The 17,583-nt window shown below is 40.9% G+C and overlaps 1 protein-coding gene across 1 annotated transcript in view; it reads right to left on the reverse strand.

Annotated features, from left to right (window-relative positions):
- Nucleotides 1-11,869: 11,869 nt before the first annotated feature.
- Nucleotides 11,870-17,583, reverse strand: part of KCNK9 (potassium two pore domain channel subfamily K member 9) — an 88,120-nt gene continuing 82,406 nt past the window's right edge. The window contains exon 2 of the mRNA XM_068397026.1: nucleotides 11,870-12,711. Coding sequence (XP_068253127.1) covers nucleotides 11,870-12,711 — 842 coding nt within the window. The remainder of the gene's footprint in view (nucleotides 12,712-17,583) is intronic.

A 17,583-nucleotide genomic window follows, 5' to 3' on the forward strand; every position in this document is an offset into this window, starting at 1 on the left:
TCTCCTCAAGTCAGGAGAAGTTATGCTGTTCACTTTGGTATCCTAACATCTTGCCCTTGAGCTCCACAAAGTTAAGGTGGGGGGAGTCTCAACAGTTAAGTCCAGTCCACCAGGCACTGACTTTGCTCTTATGCCTCCCCCAAGCACTTTCCTTTTGCTTATTCTCTACCGTAGCCTTCTGAGAACAGCATGGTTGGGTATCTGATGAAGGTTCATACTTCACTCTGCACGTACTTTTGTCAAAAAAGCTTTTATTGCAATGCAAAATATCTTCTGTATATGACATCTTTCTCGCCCCCCCCCCCCCCCCCTCGCCCGCCCTCTTAAATTTAATGAGTAATCCTTTCTGGGTTTGTACATTGTGATTCTTGTGTGTATGTATGAATATATATACATATCTATATATCTATCAATTTATAGATATTATATTAATACAATCATATATAAATCTGGACCTATATCATTTTATATATATACACATATCACTAGATATATGTGTGTGTGCATATACATATATATACATTACATATACACTATACACACATATATGCACACACATACATATCGTATAATCATAAACATCTGTTGGTTGTCAAGGGACTTTTCTTTAACAAAATAAGTTCCATCAGTGGATTTTACTTCTGTAGTGCAATTTTACAGGAAGTTAACATTTCCACATTCAATATAAAAGAAACAATATACATTTGAAAACGTGCCATAGGATTTTTAATGAAAAAATTAGAAAAGTGCATTATTTTACAACACTACAGTAAATGATTCTTTTTTTTTTTCTCTGTAAAGACATTGTAAAATATATACAGGGTTGCTTAGTGCATTCATTACAAAAGAAAGATGCAATCCCTTGCATAAATTACATATTGTACAGGGGTTCGCTGTCTACTTGGACTTGTAAACATTTGTGTGATACAGTTTTCATTCTTTATGTAAGCTGCAATACATCTTATTTTCATTTTACTGTTGTTGCATTCTAACTCCAGTACGGCATTCTAAGGCCATGTGTGAAGGCATCCTCTCCCGTTATGGAGAAGGCCAGAAAAAGAAATGAAAACACAAAAGAGTGTTTAATTTGGTTCTTTGCAATCAAGTTATCAGTGGTTTAACAAATCACGTCTTGATGCTTATGACCTGCTCTTTCTCCTTTGCTAGGACCAGCTCAACAACTATGTTGAAGTTAGTGGTCTGAAATGAACAGAGAAAACAGCTTCCAGGAGGAAAATTCCCAGTGCAGTATCCACAGCCAAGCAGCTGTCTTTCTAGATGGCCGTGCTCCCAATGCTCTGTGTGCTGCACAGAAAATGTATCAACCAGGGTAGAAATTTAGAGAGTTTTGCTCTATCTCAGGCTGTTGAGGGCCTTTAGAATGCCGTCAATACACCATTGGTAAGTCCACATATGCACATTCAAAGAAGTACAAAAATGCACCAAAAAGTGTCAAGAGATCCAAAAGAGACACAGCATCAACACACACTCACAAACACACGCATACACGCACGCTTCTGTCTGAGCAGGAAGGCTCAGTCTCCAAAGTAGGAATCACAATTTAATTTCAACATGTATGTGTGTTTGGAAGAAATCCAAGAATTTCCATATAAACTCCTTAGGTCCCAAACTGAACACTTTTATCCCTGTTTCTCATAGATGAACAGTTTGTTGAAGTAAGAAATTGCACCTTGAAGAGACAGTATCCACATTCTTTTGGCCTACTGGAAACAACTTTTAAGCCCCCCTCCCATTCCCCATTGACCTATCCAGCTCCAAATAATTTCCTTTGCTGTCATATCACTAGGATCAAAAGTTTTAGTCAATACTCCTCAATGGCAACAAACAGCCACACAAATCTTAACAAGTCAAGGGAAGAGGAAAAAAAAACCATTTTTTTCTTCCACAGTTCACTCCTGACCTTGCAAAAAAGGAACAGATGGATTATTGGTTGTATAGCATATTATAGGAAATTTACTTTCTGTAAAAGAAAGAGAGATTAGGTTTGCGTTCTAAAAAATTAGTCAGTCTCATAATTTCTGCTTATTAGTTAGTTGTTAAAAAGGTTGATAGTAGACAGGACTCTTTATGAAGCACATACTAGTCCTTTCTTCATACAGGGTCAACCTAACAGTACTTACATCCAAACTAACTTTGAGTAGATTAACCAAATTTGTTAAAGTCAAAAAGAGCGGTGCTCGGAGTGGTACCCAGGAAATGACTTAATAAAGCCAACCACTAGATTAAGAGTCTTAAACCTGTTGTAACCTGAACACTGGGATCCCTCTCTTGTTGTGCAGGTAGTATACTTGTCCTCCAATATCTGAATAATATTCCTGCACTAACAACTTATACAGAAAGTATCTGCCATAATGTAAATGCAGCTGAGCATTTGAAAGGGAGGTAAACTGGCATGAGAAGATCACTAAGTTCTGTTGAGCATACCAGTTGTGTTGGTTGGTGGTGACCACACCAGACACTGCTGTACTAATCTTCCCAGGAGAATAAAAAGGGCATAGAATCAACGATGAAGAGGAATTTCCTACTGCTGCTTCTGACTGCAGTACCTCTCTGTGTTGGGAATTTAAAAGACATGCTAAAAAGGAGCAATATGGCATTCATCTTTTCTGGAAAACATGTGTGACAGTAAGGAATTCTTCAAATAAAAGAGGAGTCACGTGGAAAGATAAGTCACTGTAGAGCAACTGGGGCTTAGATGCTGAAGAACATGAAAGGAATGTACAGTGAAGATAAAAAAACCCACAACAACTAACTGTGCATAGCTAAAAGGATCTCATGTATGTCTTTGCTCCTGTGTTGCACTTGGCCAATCTTTTAGCAAAACGACAGCTGCCAGAGCAACCAGAAGCAACCACCATGTTGTGGTGGCCACAACCACGATGAATAGCTGTGAGCTGCCCCACAGATCCATTTGGATGACTGGCACAAAGAAGAAAATGAGATGTGCCCACTGCTGCATGCTGAACAAGAAACTCTAATTCACCTACATCACCATTCAGAAGGGGATCTCAGAAGAAGAGCTTCAAATCAGAGAGATCAGAGAAATGTGCCAGGTACTTTAAAGGAAACACTAGAAGAAATGGCTATGGAGCTATCTGAAGGCTCTGTCACTGAAGTTCTTTGTCTTGGTTCCTAAGGAGAATGCTGCCCTGGGCTCTCGCCCAGTGTGCAAATTAGAAATCAGCCCTGTCCTCCATCACACTCACCCAGAGGCCAGGAGGAAATCCAGTCTTTTGCTCTGGCTTTTTTAACCTTGCTCAGAAAGGGTTTGGGAGAAGGATGAGTTTCCTCATCAATCCAGCTTGTGACACGGAAACTAAACTGTATCTTTGCTGTTCCCTAGGTGGTCCAGACATGTCTGGACATTTATGCAGCAATCCTTCCTCCTAGAAGCATAATCTATCCCAGACAGCACAGCTGACACACTTTGGCCATTGCACCAAATTGGTACCAGAACCATGCTCCATCCTGAAACATAGCCCCTTGCTTGTCCATTTGCATCATCCCATCTCTCTAAGACACAACATTGGTTCTTTCCTCTCAGGTAAGACAAATTCAGGCCCAAATCGTATTTCCACAAAGACATTTAAGCACCTGTTTAGTTCAGTGGGAATTAAGAGCCTCACTGCATATATTGGATCTGAGCTAAAATCCTTTCCCCAGATACTCCCATGACCAGCTCCAGTCAACATGCCAAGATGATGCTTGTCAATAGGACGGTCGTGGCACGACCCCCATGTCAGCAGTGATATTACCAAACTGGCCTTCTGGAAATCATTTTGTAGACTTGTGATTTCAGACTCTGGGAGACCAAAATAATTTACACACTCTACTTCAGCTAATCTAATTAAATACTGTTATCAGATTAATTAGCCTCTTAACAATAATTATGATTAAGGAGCTGCATCCCCAGCAATAATGAATTAATGTTATTTCTCTAAAAGTCAATTTTGATTATGTTTTGACATGTAGAAACTGTCCAAGCACAGTCAATACGAAGAGGTTTCTTTGCTATATTGTGACCTCCTGAACCCAGCTGGAGAACCTTAGTATTTCCCACACATTTCTGTGGTACAGCTCTGGGGAGGTGTTATCAAAGGTGCGTAAGGATACCACAATCCAGGCCTTTCTGAGCCACAGCAGGGATTTGCTGCAGGAAACAGGAGGGATGGTGTAACTGATCTCTTCCAAGGAATAGCAGAGGGAAGATGCTCTAGAAGACACAATTTTCCCTGCTTCCTGCTTGACACCAATATTGGTAATGTGGTCTTACCAATGCCAATCCACTCCACCATGAACCAGCCATGGGCCATCCTTCCCACACCTCCTGCCACTCCTGCTTGGGAGGATGCTGGCAGATGACTAGTAAATAGACTAACCTAGAAGACCCATGGCTCTTACTTAATTTGAAACCACACCACAGATCTTACCAATGATCTACAGACAATGAGCCAAACCACTGTGTCTCTTTGCCTGCCCACGTCATTGGGCTGCCCTTTCTCCTGATGGCCTTCTCCCAAACAAACACACGCCCAAATTCTCCTTGTAGGCTAATGCATTGCATCCCGGCCAGGGAAGAAGTGGATCTCACCCCTGCATATTGTTTTTAATCAATCTGTAGATTTCTTTTGTCAGTGGTAATTAGAGTGGAACATTTCCTTCCCCAGGGTGCAGTTCTGTAGCATAATGCATCTCGTTAATAGATGAGGGGGGAAAGCACAGAATGTGGTGATCTTGGGTCTGAACATACGCCTATGAAATGGCGAGCTAATGAGTCAAAGTCTGGGTAGGAAAGGGGGGAGGGTATATGGAGAAAGCTGGAGGGCCACTGTCTGTGAAATGGATCTCTTCTCTAGCCTCAAGTGTAGTGCTCTGGATACAGCAATTACTGCAAGCTGTTTCACAGACCAGATAAACAATGAATCAAAGCCAGGCTGGTGGTATCAGAACTCATACATGAGGAAGATGCATTATAGAGCATAGTTTCAATTATTATATTTGCTAGCTCCACTTGTGAATTAGCCAGCTATGATAAATGTTATCATCCTGTTGTTTGCTCTGCATTTCTCAAAGTGAACTAAAAGACAACACAGCTTGGAACTGTGGATACTAATTACCAATAAAATTGCAGCATTAACCTTTCTTCCCCCCCCCCGCCCCCCTCGCCCAGTCTGTTGTGGGTGTCAATGTACGGCAGCACTCCTTACGTAGTCAGAAAGCAAGGTGAGGGAAGGGCTCTGAGATATTTATTAATTACAATATTCACAGAAGGAGAGACAACTGAAGGCTGAAGGCTCCAGGTATAGTATTTCCAGCCTAAAATTATCAGGGAGCTTTGGATGACTGCATTCCATAAAGCAAAATACAGTTGCATAAATTATACAGGTCGCCTGTTGTCTTTAGGTCTTTCTGCTCTACATCAGGTTTAGGAAAAATTTGTTCATGGCAAGCACTAGTTGGAGATACCGATATTTTATCTAGCAGTAAATAGAAAAAGGCTCACATTCTAGTTGCAGTAAAGGAATATAAATCAGGACTCTTGTGTTGCACTCAATCAGTTAGGTTACCATACCGAAAACCTGTGTGAGAAAAAAAAATAGCCTTACAGCATTTTGATCTCTCTGTAGCTTACCAATTCACAAATAGTCCAGCAAAAGCCAGCTCATCAGCTGCAACATCCACCTAGGTTATGTGCAAACCCAACCATATCTGTGTTCTCCAGCATGGAAGGAGAAACTTTATGGAGCTCCCAGTGCAACAGGGACACAAATGCTGAAAGTTCCTCACTTTGAAGCTTTATGTTGGACTTCTCCCCCAAAGGAATACTGATGTGTACATGTACATGACTTGGAAATTTGTGCAAAGGACAATATGGTTTGACTGAGAATCAGTCAGGTGCTTTGGAGAAGCCTCTTTGGGGAAAAGGGAAAAATAAGAATAACAACCACTGAACAATTCCCAATTAAATGAAAGAATGAGGGCCAGTCTGAACACGTTTAGCTTTAGTAAAGCATCCATTGGCTTCAGAGGAAGGTCTTGTGACTCCAGGCTTCAGAGAAAGAAGGAGTTTCCTTACATTCTGTGGAGCCCTTGCACTTGGGAGCACCAGTACAGGAAACAGCATCACTAACATAATATATCACAGGGACCTGCACTGCTCAGGATGCGCTGGCTGAATACAGTCTTGGTTTCAGTGAAGACAGCAGTAAAAACCTGACTGGAGAATCAGGAACTCCATGAACCTCCTTATCAGCAGTGATCAGTGACACACTGTGGCGTAGACCTCATCATAGAACATAGAATCATAGAATGGTTTGGGTTGGAAGGGACCTTAAAGATCATCTAGTTCCAACCCCCCTGCCACAGGCAGGGACACCTTCTACTAGGCCATGTTGCTCAAAGCCCCATCCAACCTGGCCTTGAACACTGCCAGGGAGGGGGCATCCACAGCTTCTCCGGGCAACCTGTTCCAGTGTCTCACTACCCTCACAATAAAGAACTTCCTGATATCCAATCTAAATCTCCCCTCTTCCAGTTTAAAACCATTCCCCCTCGTCCTGTCACTACTTGCCCTTGTAAAAAGCCCCTCGACTTTGACTGGGCAGAGGACATATCCCAGACTGATTCCACCCAGATCAAAGCACAGCAGTCTTCAGTATCACCTCATGGTGGTTTCAACTGGAAATAACACTACTCATCCTGTTGAGAACAATTTATTTCTTTCCATCTTTCTTTTTTTCCCTCCTCCTACTTTTTTTTTTGGGTGGAAGCTCCTATGTTCATTATCTACATCTTAGATAATTGCAAACTGCATTTTGGCAAAGGGTACCATCAGTTTTTGTCGTTTTAATTCAGCCTCTGAGCTCAGATTAACTAGCGTAAGAGTCCCTGAGAGTCTTCCATATGTAATCAATTTCTTCGCGTCCAATGTCATCATTCTATTTGTTTTGATTTTGCTGTATCGTTATGATGGCTAACCCTTTTCATACGCTTTATCTTGCTGAAGTTCCCCCCCCAAAAAAAAAGTTTGATATTAAAGTGAGATGACAGGCAGGCTGGTCAGAAAGGCAATATTTCTTTTTCAGTTCTGTGAGTGTTATGCACCTCTAGTTGATGAAAGTAGTGGTGGTGTGATTCTCATTGCAATTTGTGCAAAATTCCAGTCAATAATATTGTCTTGTTGAAATATGCATTAAAAAGTCCTTGACATTAGTGTAATGGGCACACTCCAACACATCTCTCTGGTCTGGCTTCCTCATAAAGATTTTAAATTACTGTCTTAATTAGATCCTAATATTAACAGGAATGTTACATAAAGCTAAATGAGGACATAAACTTCAACTGAAAGCTACTTCCACCCAAGCCCCTGCCCTCTGGTCTGTATACACCAAATCGTTCTGGAACATTTTCATACTCCATCTTGGTTCTACCGACTGTTCTTTTTTAAGCTTTTAGCAACAAATGATGCTTTTTTCCATAACAAAAGCTTTCAAATCTGTCAGAGAAAACAAGAAATTGCATTGTTTAGGTTTGATTTGCAATAATCCTGATTACTGCCCTGGCGTCTCTTCTATTGAAGCACTAGGAAACTAATGAGAAAACCTATAATACTGTAGACTAACTTGGTCACTTCTCTCTTTTCTTTTTTTTTTTAATAATGTTGCTGATTTTGCCCTCATGAGCTGTTACAGAGGAGTCCAAACAGAAGTCTATTGCTGAAGGTCAATGTACATCTTCTCCATTCATTAACAACCAAGAAGCTATTTTGGACCCTTGAAGTAACACCCAAACACCCTTTCTAGAGCTATCTCATTATAGTCATCCCTGTAAAGCACATATATGTAAAAAGTTCTGGCAAGGCAGCCCCAGTTAGATCAGCCAGGATCTTCCTTACGCAGTAAAGAAGACCAAGCGGAGAGTTGTGCCTGCGTTGTTCTATTAAGTTTCCTCTTTCGTTTCCATATCACAGCATGTTCAGTCAAAGCTATTTTGGTGCTTCACTGTTCAAACTGATTTTTCCCTTTGATGATAACAAGAAATACGATAGGATAATAGGGTTGTTATATAATCAAAGTCGACAGCAGGGAGCTAAATTTGTGTTGTTTTGATGAAGAGCACATTAGTGTGACATAAATAGACTAATCTGATTTATTATTATTATTTCTAATGCTTAATAATAGGGAAGGGTAGGGGAAATGAGACTCTTGGGAATGAGAGTGCATCACAAAGTGATAGCAGACGTATGCGTGCTACGGAAACACAGGTTAGGTATTTTGGATATTAGGATGTCTTGTCGTAAGCAGCACTACTACTACCTGCTTCTAGCTGGATTTCAATGGAGCAAGTAGCAAGCAAGAGAGGTTGAACTGCAAGAAATAATGTCTTAAGTGGAATAAAACTAATAACGTACCAGAGAAAATATTCTGTGAAAAGCAGTGTTGTGGGAAGAAAACTGGCATTCATGTAGGGCAATAAGGAGTCAGGGACAGAGCAGACAAAAATCAGCTCACCTTTCACTGGCTGATTTTTCATGTGTAACTGAAAAGCTGGGATTAACCTTGGACAAAAGCTTCCCCTTCACAATACTGTCTGTTCCAGTTCCAGACAGCCCAAGTCATTATTCACACATCAGTCAAGATCCACAAAAAAGATGGAAGAGACACGCATATTTTGCCTGGTGCAGTGATGTGCACACACGAGTGTTCTTGCATTCGTGGCTGCTCACAACGCAAAGTCCTGCAAGAGCTCATGCAATCGTCTAGATGTGTGCAGGCTGGCAAAGGAAATCTCTTGCCTCTTTAAAATCTCGTGTGTAACAGAGATTGGACAGAATTGTGGTTTCTTCAGGCAGAAAACAAAAATAGATAAACATGTTAAAATCCTAAGGAATGAAGATACTTTTAGCAAAACACTTTCCCACACACACACTCATTACAGCATTTAGACTTAAAAGTATCACTACGGACATCTACTCTGGTTCCTTCATATCAACATACATAGATTTTTTCCACCACATCCATAAACTTCGACTGAGCTAAAGTGGAGCTTTTATAAAGCTGTTGAGTTTTAATGCAAAGACTCTAAGTGGCAGATAACCCACGACATGCCGAGGTAAGTTGTTTCCCTGGTTAAATACCCCATATATTAAAATATACTCTTCATTTATGGTTCCAGAAGGAAGTTTTAGTAACAAATCAGCTAGAGAATGTAACAGCTTTGAACTTCTGGAGTTCAACATGATTTATACGTCATTTAAAGATTATTTTTATATGCAGCAGAAATAGAACTTTCCTCTTTTCTTAAAGGAAAAAAAGGAAAAAGCTAATCAATGTTTTATATGATGTAACCTTTTTTTCACATAACCGTTTACATTTTTTGCTAGAAGTCCTGTTACAAAAATTCTCCTTTGCTGGGCAGACAGAATTTCACTCGAGTTCTGCAAAACCCCAGACTTTTCCTGCTCTTCTCCAGTGTCAAATACACCCAGAAGTTGTACATAACATAGATGTGTATATTGAAGGCATACTTTTTCTCATCTCCTTAGCAGAAAAAGAAATCTACATTTATTTGCACTTCTGGGATGCCACAAGCAAAGACTACGAAAGTGAATTTGGACAGCACTGTGAACCCTATGGGTCACCCCCATGGAAACCAGCTTCTAGATGGCAATCACTGAGGTGGTTTAACACATCCTGAAACTGCTTTTCTAGGTATGCTTGCTTCAATACATCTGCATTCAGCTTCTGCCTTAGGACATGGTACCACCAGCACATCATTAATGCATCCAGCATGCTCTCCTACTATGCTGAAGGATGTTATCCCCACATGTTAGGCTGAAAAAGTCCATCCTCATCCATCCTCATTAAGAATCCTAAATTATTTCTTCACTAATCTTAATGGAGGTTTTATGCCACAGCAATTTATAATCCCAAAGGAAGCTGCATAGGGGAGTCAAAGTCATGGATACTTGCTTTTCATTTACTTGTTGAAACACAGATAGGGAAATTAGGAGAACATGAACATATTTGATATAGCTAATAATTTAAAGCCAGGGAGAAGAGAACAGAGGAGGAATGACATTCCTTATTTCTCTCTATTAATGCTTTTTATAGGTGCCTCTTTGAAAGGATATCAACATCCATCAGCACACAGAGCTCAGAGCTGGGGCTTGTACAAAAACACACCATCTAGTTTAAGGGAAAAAAAAAAGATTATTGCTTTTACACTGAGAGCACAAAATAGTAGAATCAGCAGGAGGTGATTAGTGCCAAAAAAAAAGAAGGGTTTTGCACAGCGAGTTAACACAGAAGGCAATTTAAAAGATAGGATTAAATGAGAGACAAAGGTGCAGGTTTATAAAACTCCCAGTCCTACCCCTGTCAAATCAAAGTTAAATCTCCCAAAAGCACTAAATCCCATGTAATCATTGCAAATTCCTATTGTCTTAAAAGGGAGCTGGATTAGGCCTCTAACTCGGTTCTGTAAAGTCTGTTTGGTCCAGACGAACGACCGAGAGATGGACAATCTCCAAGGAACAACTCTACCACATGGTCTCAACATCTTCCACTGCAACTTGCCAACACAATCACTCCCCGTGTTACCCTCCAAACACTGGAGTAAAACTGCTAAATGCATTTTGCTTTTCTAACTAGCAAAAAAGAAATATCACATCTAATCTCACAAGTTCCCAGTGAGCCAAACACAAGATACTGTCCCTTGAATTCTTCCTGAGACCAACAAAGGCTTTCCATTATTTACAAATCAAAAGCATTTAGAGACAATCATTTTTATATTTTTATTTAAAACAAGGAATGCCCTGTCACTATCATATAAGAAAAAATATACACCCACCTATTTATACCCATCCTAATCCAAGCATTCCAAAAAATATAATTCCTATTCATGCAGGTAATTGCTGCACAAAATAATAATAATAATAATAATAATAATTTATAAATAAAATAAAAATAACAAAATGCACTCTTTAGTTCCAACAGTTCTTCCAATTTCTCTTAAAAATTTGACTTGCAAATTGTTGGAACAGTTGAAAATTATAAAAGTAAATATAGTTAAATCAACATGATTATTTGCTTTTGATTATTAATTCCATTGCTAGTTTTTCTTGTGTTTTTATTATGCATACCAGTTTTACAAAGTGCATGCTTTATTTTATTTTATTTTTTAAAAATTTTGAACTGGCAAGCTAAAATGATCCATCTTTTCCTGCCTTTTTTTAATGTTAATACAATCTAAAATCTAGCATTAAAAAATTTAGCATGATACACCTGGTATATTGACTGCTTATGGCGCATGCTTGTCTTGGCAAAAAACAAAACCAATTGGCTGCCCCCCCACCCTCCCCGTTCCGTTTGGAAGCAATCTAAAAGTTGAAAGCAGGCTGGAACACAATTACTTCAAGGGAAAAAAAAATAATACCTGATGCTTTAATTTTTGTCACATGGCACTAGTTGTGGAACTGCACGCACACGCACACACACCCAACACACACACAAGCACACACGCACGCTGCAACCTGCTCGTGAGGAAAAGAGTTTGTTAGGTCAGGAGTGCCAGTGGCACATGAAGGCTCCCAGCTGTGTGTGCAACTTTGGATTTGGTACCCACTTCACGTCACCTTGAATCCTCTGACATCCACCAAGGGGGTAATGTAAGGCATACTTTGCTGGAACAGTAATAATCCATGCTTCATGCTCAAGAGCTGAGTCTCAGAGGAGGACTGGCTTTCTCTACTCCCTTTGGCCTCGCTCCGTCTCACTCAAGGAACAAAAAACCAAAACAATGGAGAAGAACTGGGGAAAACAAGGAAAGCAAAAAAAGACAAATCCCTTTAAATGGACTTTCGCCTTTTCATCAGCCTGTGGTTATCTGTAAAGCTGTGCAACCCAGGTGAGATGGAGCTGACAGGAGATGGGAAAAGGCTGTTTTTTAATGTGCTTGGCGATATCTCCTCTATCTTGTAAGAGATGGAGTGAAAGTACTGGGGGTTCAGCTTCGAGCTGAACGAATTTTGGTGGGACACCACCCGGCTGGTGTACTCGTGGGACCTGTAACACATGCAGGAACAAACTGACTGAAGGTCTGTTACTTCGGCCTTGTACCGTGGCCGACCATGCTGGGAGTCCTCTTGGATGTGGATAATCATGCTGTTGCGGTTCCCTGCCAGGGACGCCCGTTCCTCGGCATCCCGCCTCTCGTCCTCGCTGTTCATGGTTAAGAACCTGAGAACAACCAGATTTAGAAATGCCCCAATGACTGTCAACCCCACTAGAATGTACATAAAGCTAAAAGCCACGTAGAGAGGCTTCTTTTGAAGGGCCCCTTTGGTCTGCAGGGCCACATAGTCTCCAAATCCTATCGTAGTCAATGTTATAAAGCAGTAATAGTAAGCATGGAAAAAGCTCCACTCCTCGTACTGGGAAAAGGCTGCTGCTCCAATGCAGAGTGTTCCCATGCAGGAGAAGAAACCCACAGTGACCATGTTTTCCATGGAGACCTCGGTGCTCCTCATCCCACAGCACTTTTTGATGCGTTTCAAGAGGTACTTGACGAAGGTGTTCATGCGCTCGCCCAAGCTCTGGAACATGACGAGTGTCAGTGGGATCCCCAGGACCGCATAGAACATGCAAAAGGCCTTCCCCGCATCTGTCCCTGGGGCAGCATGTCCATAACCTGGGAGGGGGAATGAAAAGACAGGACAGTCAGCAAGGCAGGTCATGACCACAGATCCCCCTTCATGCAAGCCATATTTATTGCTGAGACTCTGACGCCAGTCACACAATCTTCCTATCTTCTCGTCCACGTCCTGTATCTGAAGCAAATAAGACACAGAACAACAAAGTTGTACACACAGGAGTGAGAAAGATAAAAGAATGGGCAATCCATCCTACCTCAAATAACTGTGCAGTCTCCTAAAAAAGATTATATCGCATTTATTCGCTAAAGAAATTTCACGTCCATCCTGTATCACATGCAATAGGGGAAGCTTTGGAAATAGTTGACTTGTCAAACAGTATTTTTGAGAGGAGTTGGTGTTGCCCTGTCCCAAAACCAGACTTCACTGATGGCACCCAAATTCTGTGTCTGCTGGCAGCATGGAGATAACAACATCCACAGACCCACCGACCAAAGAAATTCTTTTCCAAACACTTCCATACTGAACAAACCTTTCTCCTAGACACTCTAGGAAAGCCACTCACTGCTGGAACACCATAGAACTTTTAGGGGTTTAATGCCTGTTCTGTCTTTAATTATTGAAGAATAAACAATTTACCAGCTTGTTTTATAGTTTTACAGCTTTTACAGCTAGTCTGGCAAAGGCAATTTTGTCAGGATATTAAACTAATCCAGGATAGAGGATGTAGCATGTTTCACAGCATAGTCTACAGACATTAAAATCATGGCTAAACCTTTATTCTAAATCAAACCATAACTGTGGGGGTCTGTTTTGAAATTATAATTTCACTTTTTCACATCACACTGCTTTAAAAATCTATATTTCTTACAGCTAAGATTCCAAGCGACATTACCGAAGCCTCCAAAATGGGATGGCTGGGACTTAACTTGGCTATGGTGTGCATTGACTACGTGGGTACCACTATCTAGACTGCCCTTAAAGACAATCAATAGAAATATGCACTTCCCAAGTGCTGTTTATCTCATCTATACCTAGGTGTCTAAAACAGGTCAATGAGTTATTCTCAGGAGACACCTATTTCTCTACAGTCATTATAATAGAAATATTGGGACAGAACTCAGTTCAAGATTAATATACCTAAATTTTGGTATCTATGTGTGTGCTAGGTGTCCAAGCTCCTGTTATAGTCAACAAAGATTTAATGAAAACAGCAAGTATTGAGTTATTTAACTGACCATCCCAAGTCTACCTTATGGCGAGATGAAATGACAGTACTGACTGTTCCATTGGCTATATTCATTAGGTCCCTATTAGACTGACTAGACATCTCTTGACTGCAGAAGAATTTAGACACCTACTGCACAGGTAGACAACTACATGCAAACAGCCGAATGCAGGCATCTTAACCATGAGTAGAGCTCCACCTTCAGTGACTAGCTCCAACATATGTGCCTGCATTGCAGACACTGAAGGTTTAAATCAGCTTTCCAGAAAGAGGCATCTAGCATCATTTGAGACCCCTGAGATACCAGGATACTCATAGAGGGATGGCAGATGAAACACAGGGCATACAGCAGACCCCCACTCTTAACAGATCAGAAGCTGGAAGCCAGACAGCACCTGAGATACTACTGAGGAAGACCAGAAGAGCATGGCCATTCTCTGCAGACCATTCCCGTTGTACTGCCTCAGCCCTGTCCATCACGTTTAGACTCAGATTACAGAGCAGCAAGTCCGTAGACTAATTAGACAAATTAGAATTTGTCTAATTTTTTTTTAACCCGTTGACACTACCCACCACCCCAACCTCCTGTGGCAATGGATTCCATAAGTTCACTAACTGTGTAGTGTGTAAAAAAGTACTTCATAATTTCAAGCAGATCTCCCTGTTTCAGCTAGAGCCCATTAGCTCTAGTATTAAAGAAGTTCTACACCTACCTTATCCATCACCTGCATGGCTTCAGCTAAACTCAGCTTTACCTCTGCCCTGAGTTGTTTCCTGTCTGAACTGAAGCCACAGCCTTTTTAGCTCATATAGCAGAAATCACATTCCCTTGATCATTTCCATATCCTTCTTTAGCTCTACCACATCATTTTTGAGGTGCAGAGACCAGGACCCTGCATAGCCCTCAGGATGTGGGTGCACCACAGAGTCTGCAGTTTTGCTAGAACAAAAATATGAGCACTAGGCAACCTTCAAAATGAAAAGCAACAGTGGACAGGAAAATAAAATGAGAAAACAAGCAAGAATGCCCTCCAAAAACCAACAGGTATTTCCTTAGCTCAGTTGCTAGTTGTTGGGAGATGGATGGGATGCAAAAAACAGTTTACAGAAGCAGCACATAAATCAAAATAGGAAGTTCTTTTCAGATTACAAAACAAAAAATTTCACCTGTTGTATTGGGCCAGGTAGCCTGTTCATCATAAAAAGCAGTTTCCAAATTACCTGGAAAGGGAAGTGTCTTCAATAGATTGATGCTGGGTTTGTTCCACCTGACTGTCCCTCAATAAAGGCTGTAATTGCCTCTCATTACTAAAATCAGCTTTTGAACTACAGGGGTGTTAATTAAACCAGGGACATCTTCCCATTTTATAGCTTTAGTTACAGCTGATAAAGAGAAGGAAAGCTTCAGAAAATGTGATTTTCCAGATGGTTGCAGAGATGGCAGTTGGTGGAAACAGCTTTCACTTTGGGTTCTAAAGAAAATGGTTGGGGCGAAAAAAGATTTCTTTTGATATCACTATATCACTCTCACTAAAGATATCCACAGAGGCAGTTTAGGGAGATTATAAAACATTACTATTATATGCTTACACACTATCTCACAATTGAATTTCTAAGATTTGTCACAGACTTTGTAATTAACTTGGGATTCACAGCTTTCCCATAAGACAGGAATATATCCACATCCCTGTTTGACAGATAAGAAAGCACAAACACCAGCAGGCTATAATTTGTCTCCAGTTCACACAGGCAGACAGAATAACCAGAAATTCTCGTTTCTATTCTGCCCCATGTCATGCTCACTTTCAGATAAAAGTCTTTTACTGTATTTTCACCATGAAGCTGGGGTAAAGAAAGGACTTTATTCACAAAGCTGGAATAAGACTTTACAAATAGATTCATGTATAGGGGATCAGAGTCATATATTTCTCCAGTACAACATGGCTTTAAGGAATAGGCACCTTAGTCATTGCCTTCAGCACTCTGAAATGAGAGGTTTCAAAATACACCAAAGACAGACTTAACTCTCCATTACTTTAGCATTACAGAATCTATCCAGCAATACACAGAGCAATGCATGAAAAGCAAACTCCAGCAGTGCAAGTTCTCTGAAATTCAGTAAATCTCAAATTTGAAACAAACCACTGTCTTCGTAACATCAGAGACTGCCTGATGTTATGAATGAGAAGCTCAGTAATTGCCAGAGGAAGAGAGGCACAGAGGGTCATTAACTCAGGGAAATAACCCTCCGCAGTGCACAGGGTCAGTCTCCAAGTAGTTGGGTTTTACTCATGTCAAGTAAAGGCAGAAGCAGAAGCAACTGCCTTGGTAGCAGACTGCAGCTACCAAAATTCAGCCTAACCTCCTCTACATGGATGCCACTGCCCTTTACCGGAGTATGAAGAGATGACTCCATGTGAACCATAAGAAACACAGGGCTTAAAGAGAAACAGAAAGGTTAAGCACCACATTTGTATTTCTCACTCTTCTGTGGTGAAGAAGAAAGATGAAACAGGAGACCTTAAAATTAGGTATAGCAAATGCATCCCCTAACAAGCCATGAGGCTGAGATAACAGTGAGAAAGGTATAGATGGAGCTTTACATTAGACCACACCTAGGTAAATACTGCCTATGCTACTCTAGAGTACTAACCAGTTTGCTGAGGTCCCACAGTGCAGCAATATGACCACAGCAGGCAGGTTTGTCTGATACTTAATGAGATATCATTTGAATAATCAAGGACAGTCTAAATAACATTCACCTTGATTGGAAGTGATGTCATTAGTACTCTCTCTTTTATAATACCTCCCAGCTGCTTAGGTTTTCAAGACAGAGCTCATCTGGGTTGGCACCAAGAAGAAGAGTTTGGCATGAAGAAATGTCATGTCTCAGAGTGTCCAATTCCGGACTGCAGAGCACCAATGCACCACAAAAGCCATCTCCTCCCAGTTATGGAAAGGCTGGGCTACAGACATCAAGCAGAACTGCAGGAAGGCCTAGGCAAGGGAGGCAAAGGGTCAGACCGTAAGGGCTGATACCAAATGAGTATTCTGTTGAGGTCTTCCCTATCTTTGATTTTTCCAGGCCTTGTTCATCCTTGTCCAGGTGGCAAACTCTCAAAGACCATGTGCATGTATACGTGATTCTAGAAAAAAAAGAAATACTATTTTCTTGTTTGCCAGAATGTAGCTATGAAAGTCTGGGGAAAACCCACTCAGCCTTTCAGAAGAGAAACAGAGAGAAACTCCTTATTACAATCTATGTGAGGTCCATTCAAGAGGACAACCCAGCTTTCTCTTGCTTCTAAAGGGACGTTGTGCTGGGGTACCAGGCCACAAGCATAGCATGCAGTGGAACACAGTGCACAGCTACCCTGAATCCAACAGTGACCACAAGCAGATGGCTGGGGAAGAGTATAGGAATGGTATAATTATATGTGACGTTTCCCACAAGTATTTATGTACCCAGCTTCATCATTTGCAGCTCAGGGATTTCCTAAGCCAGATATGGTTTCACTGGTTTTAGTAACACACAATGGTTTTATCTTCCATGAGCTTGGGCATTGTACCTTGAATGTGTATAAACTTTTAGCACCTGCAACATCCTGTAGCAAGAAGTTCCATAGAACAACCGTGTGTTCTCTAAAAAAATCACCATCGCTTCTTTACTTATCTCACATTA

The sequence above is a fragment of the Nyctibius grandis genome, chromosome 3 (genome assembly GCF_013368605.1).
Source record: "Nyctibius grandis isolate bNycGra1 chromosome 3, bNycGra1.pri, whole genome shotgun sequence".
NCBI lineage: Eukaryota > Metazoa > Chordata > Aves > Nyctibiiformes > Nyctibiidae > Nyctibius > Nyctibius grandis.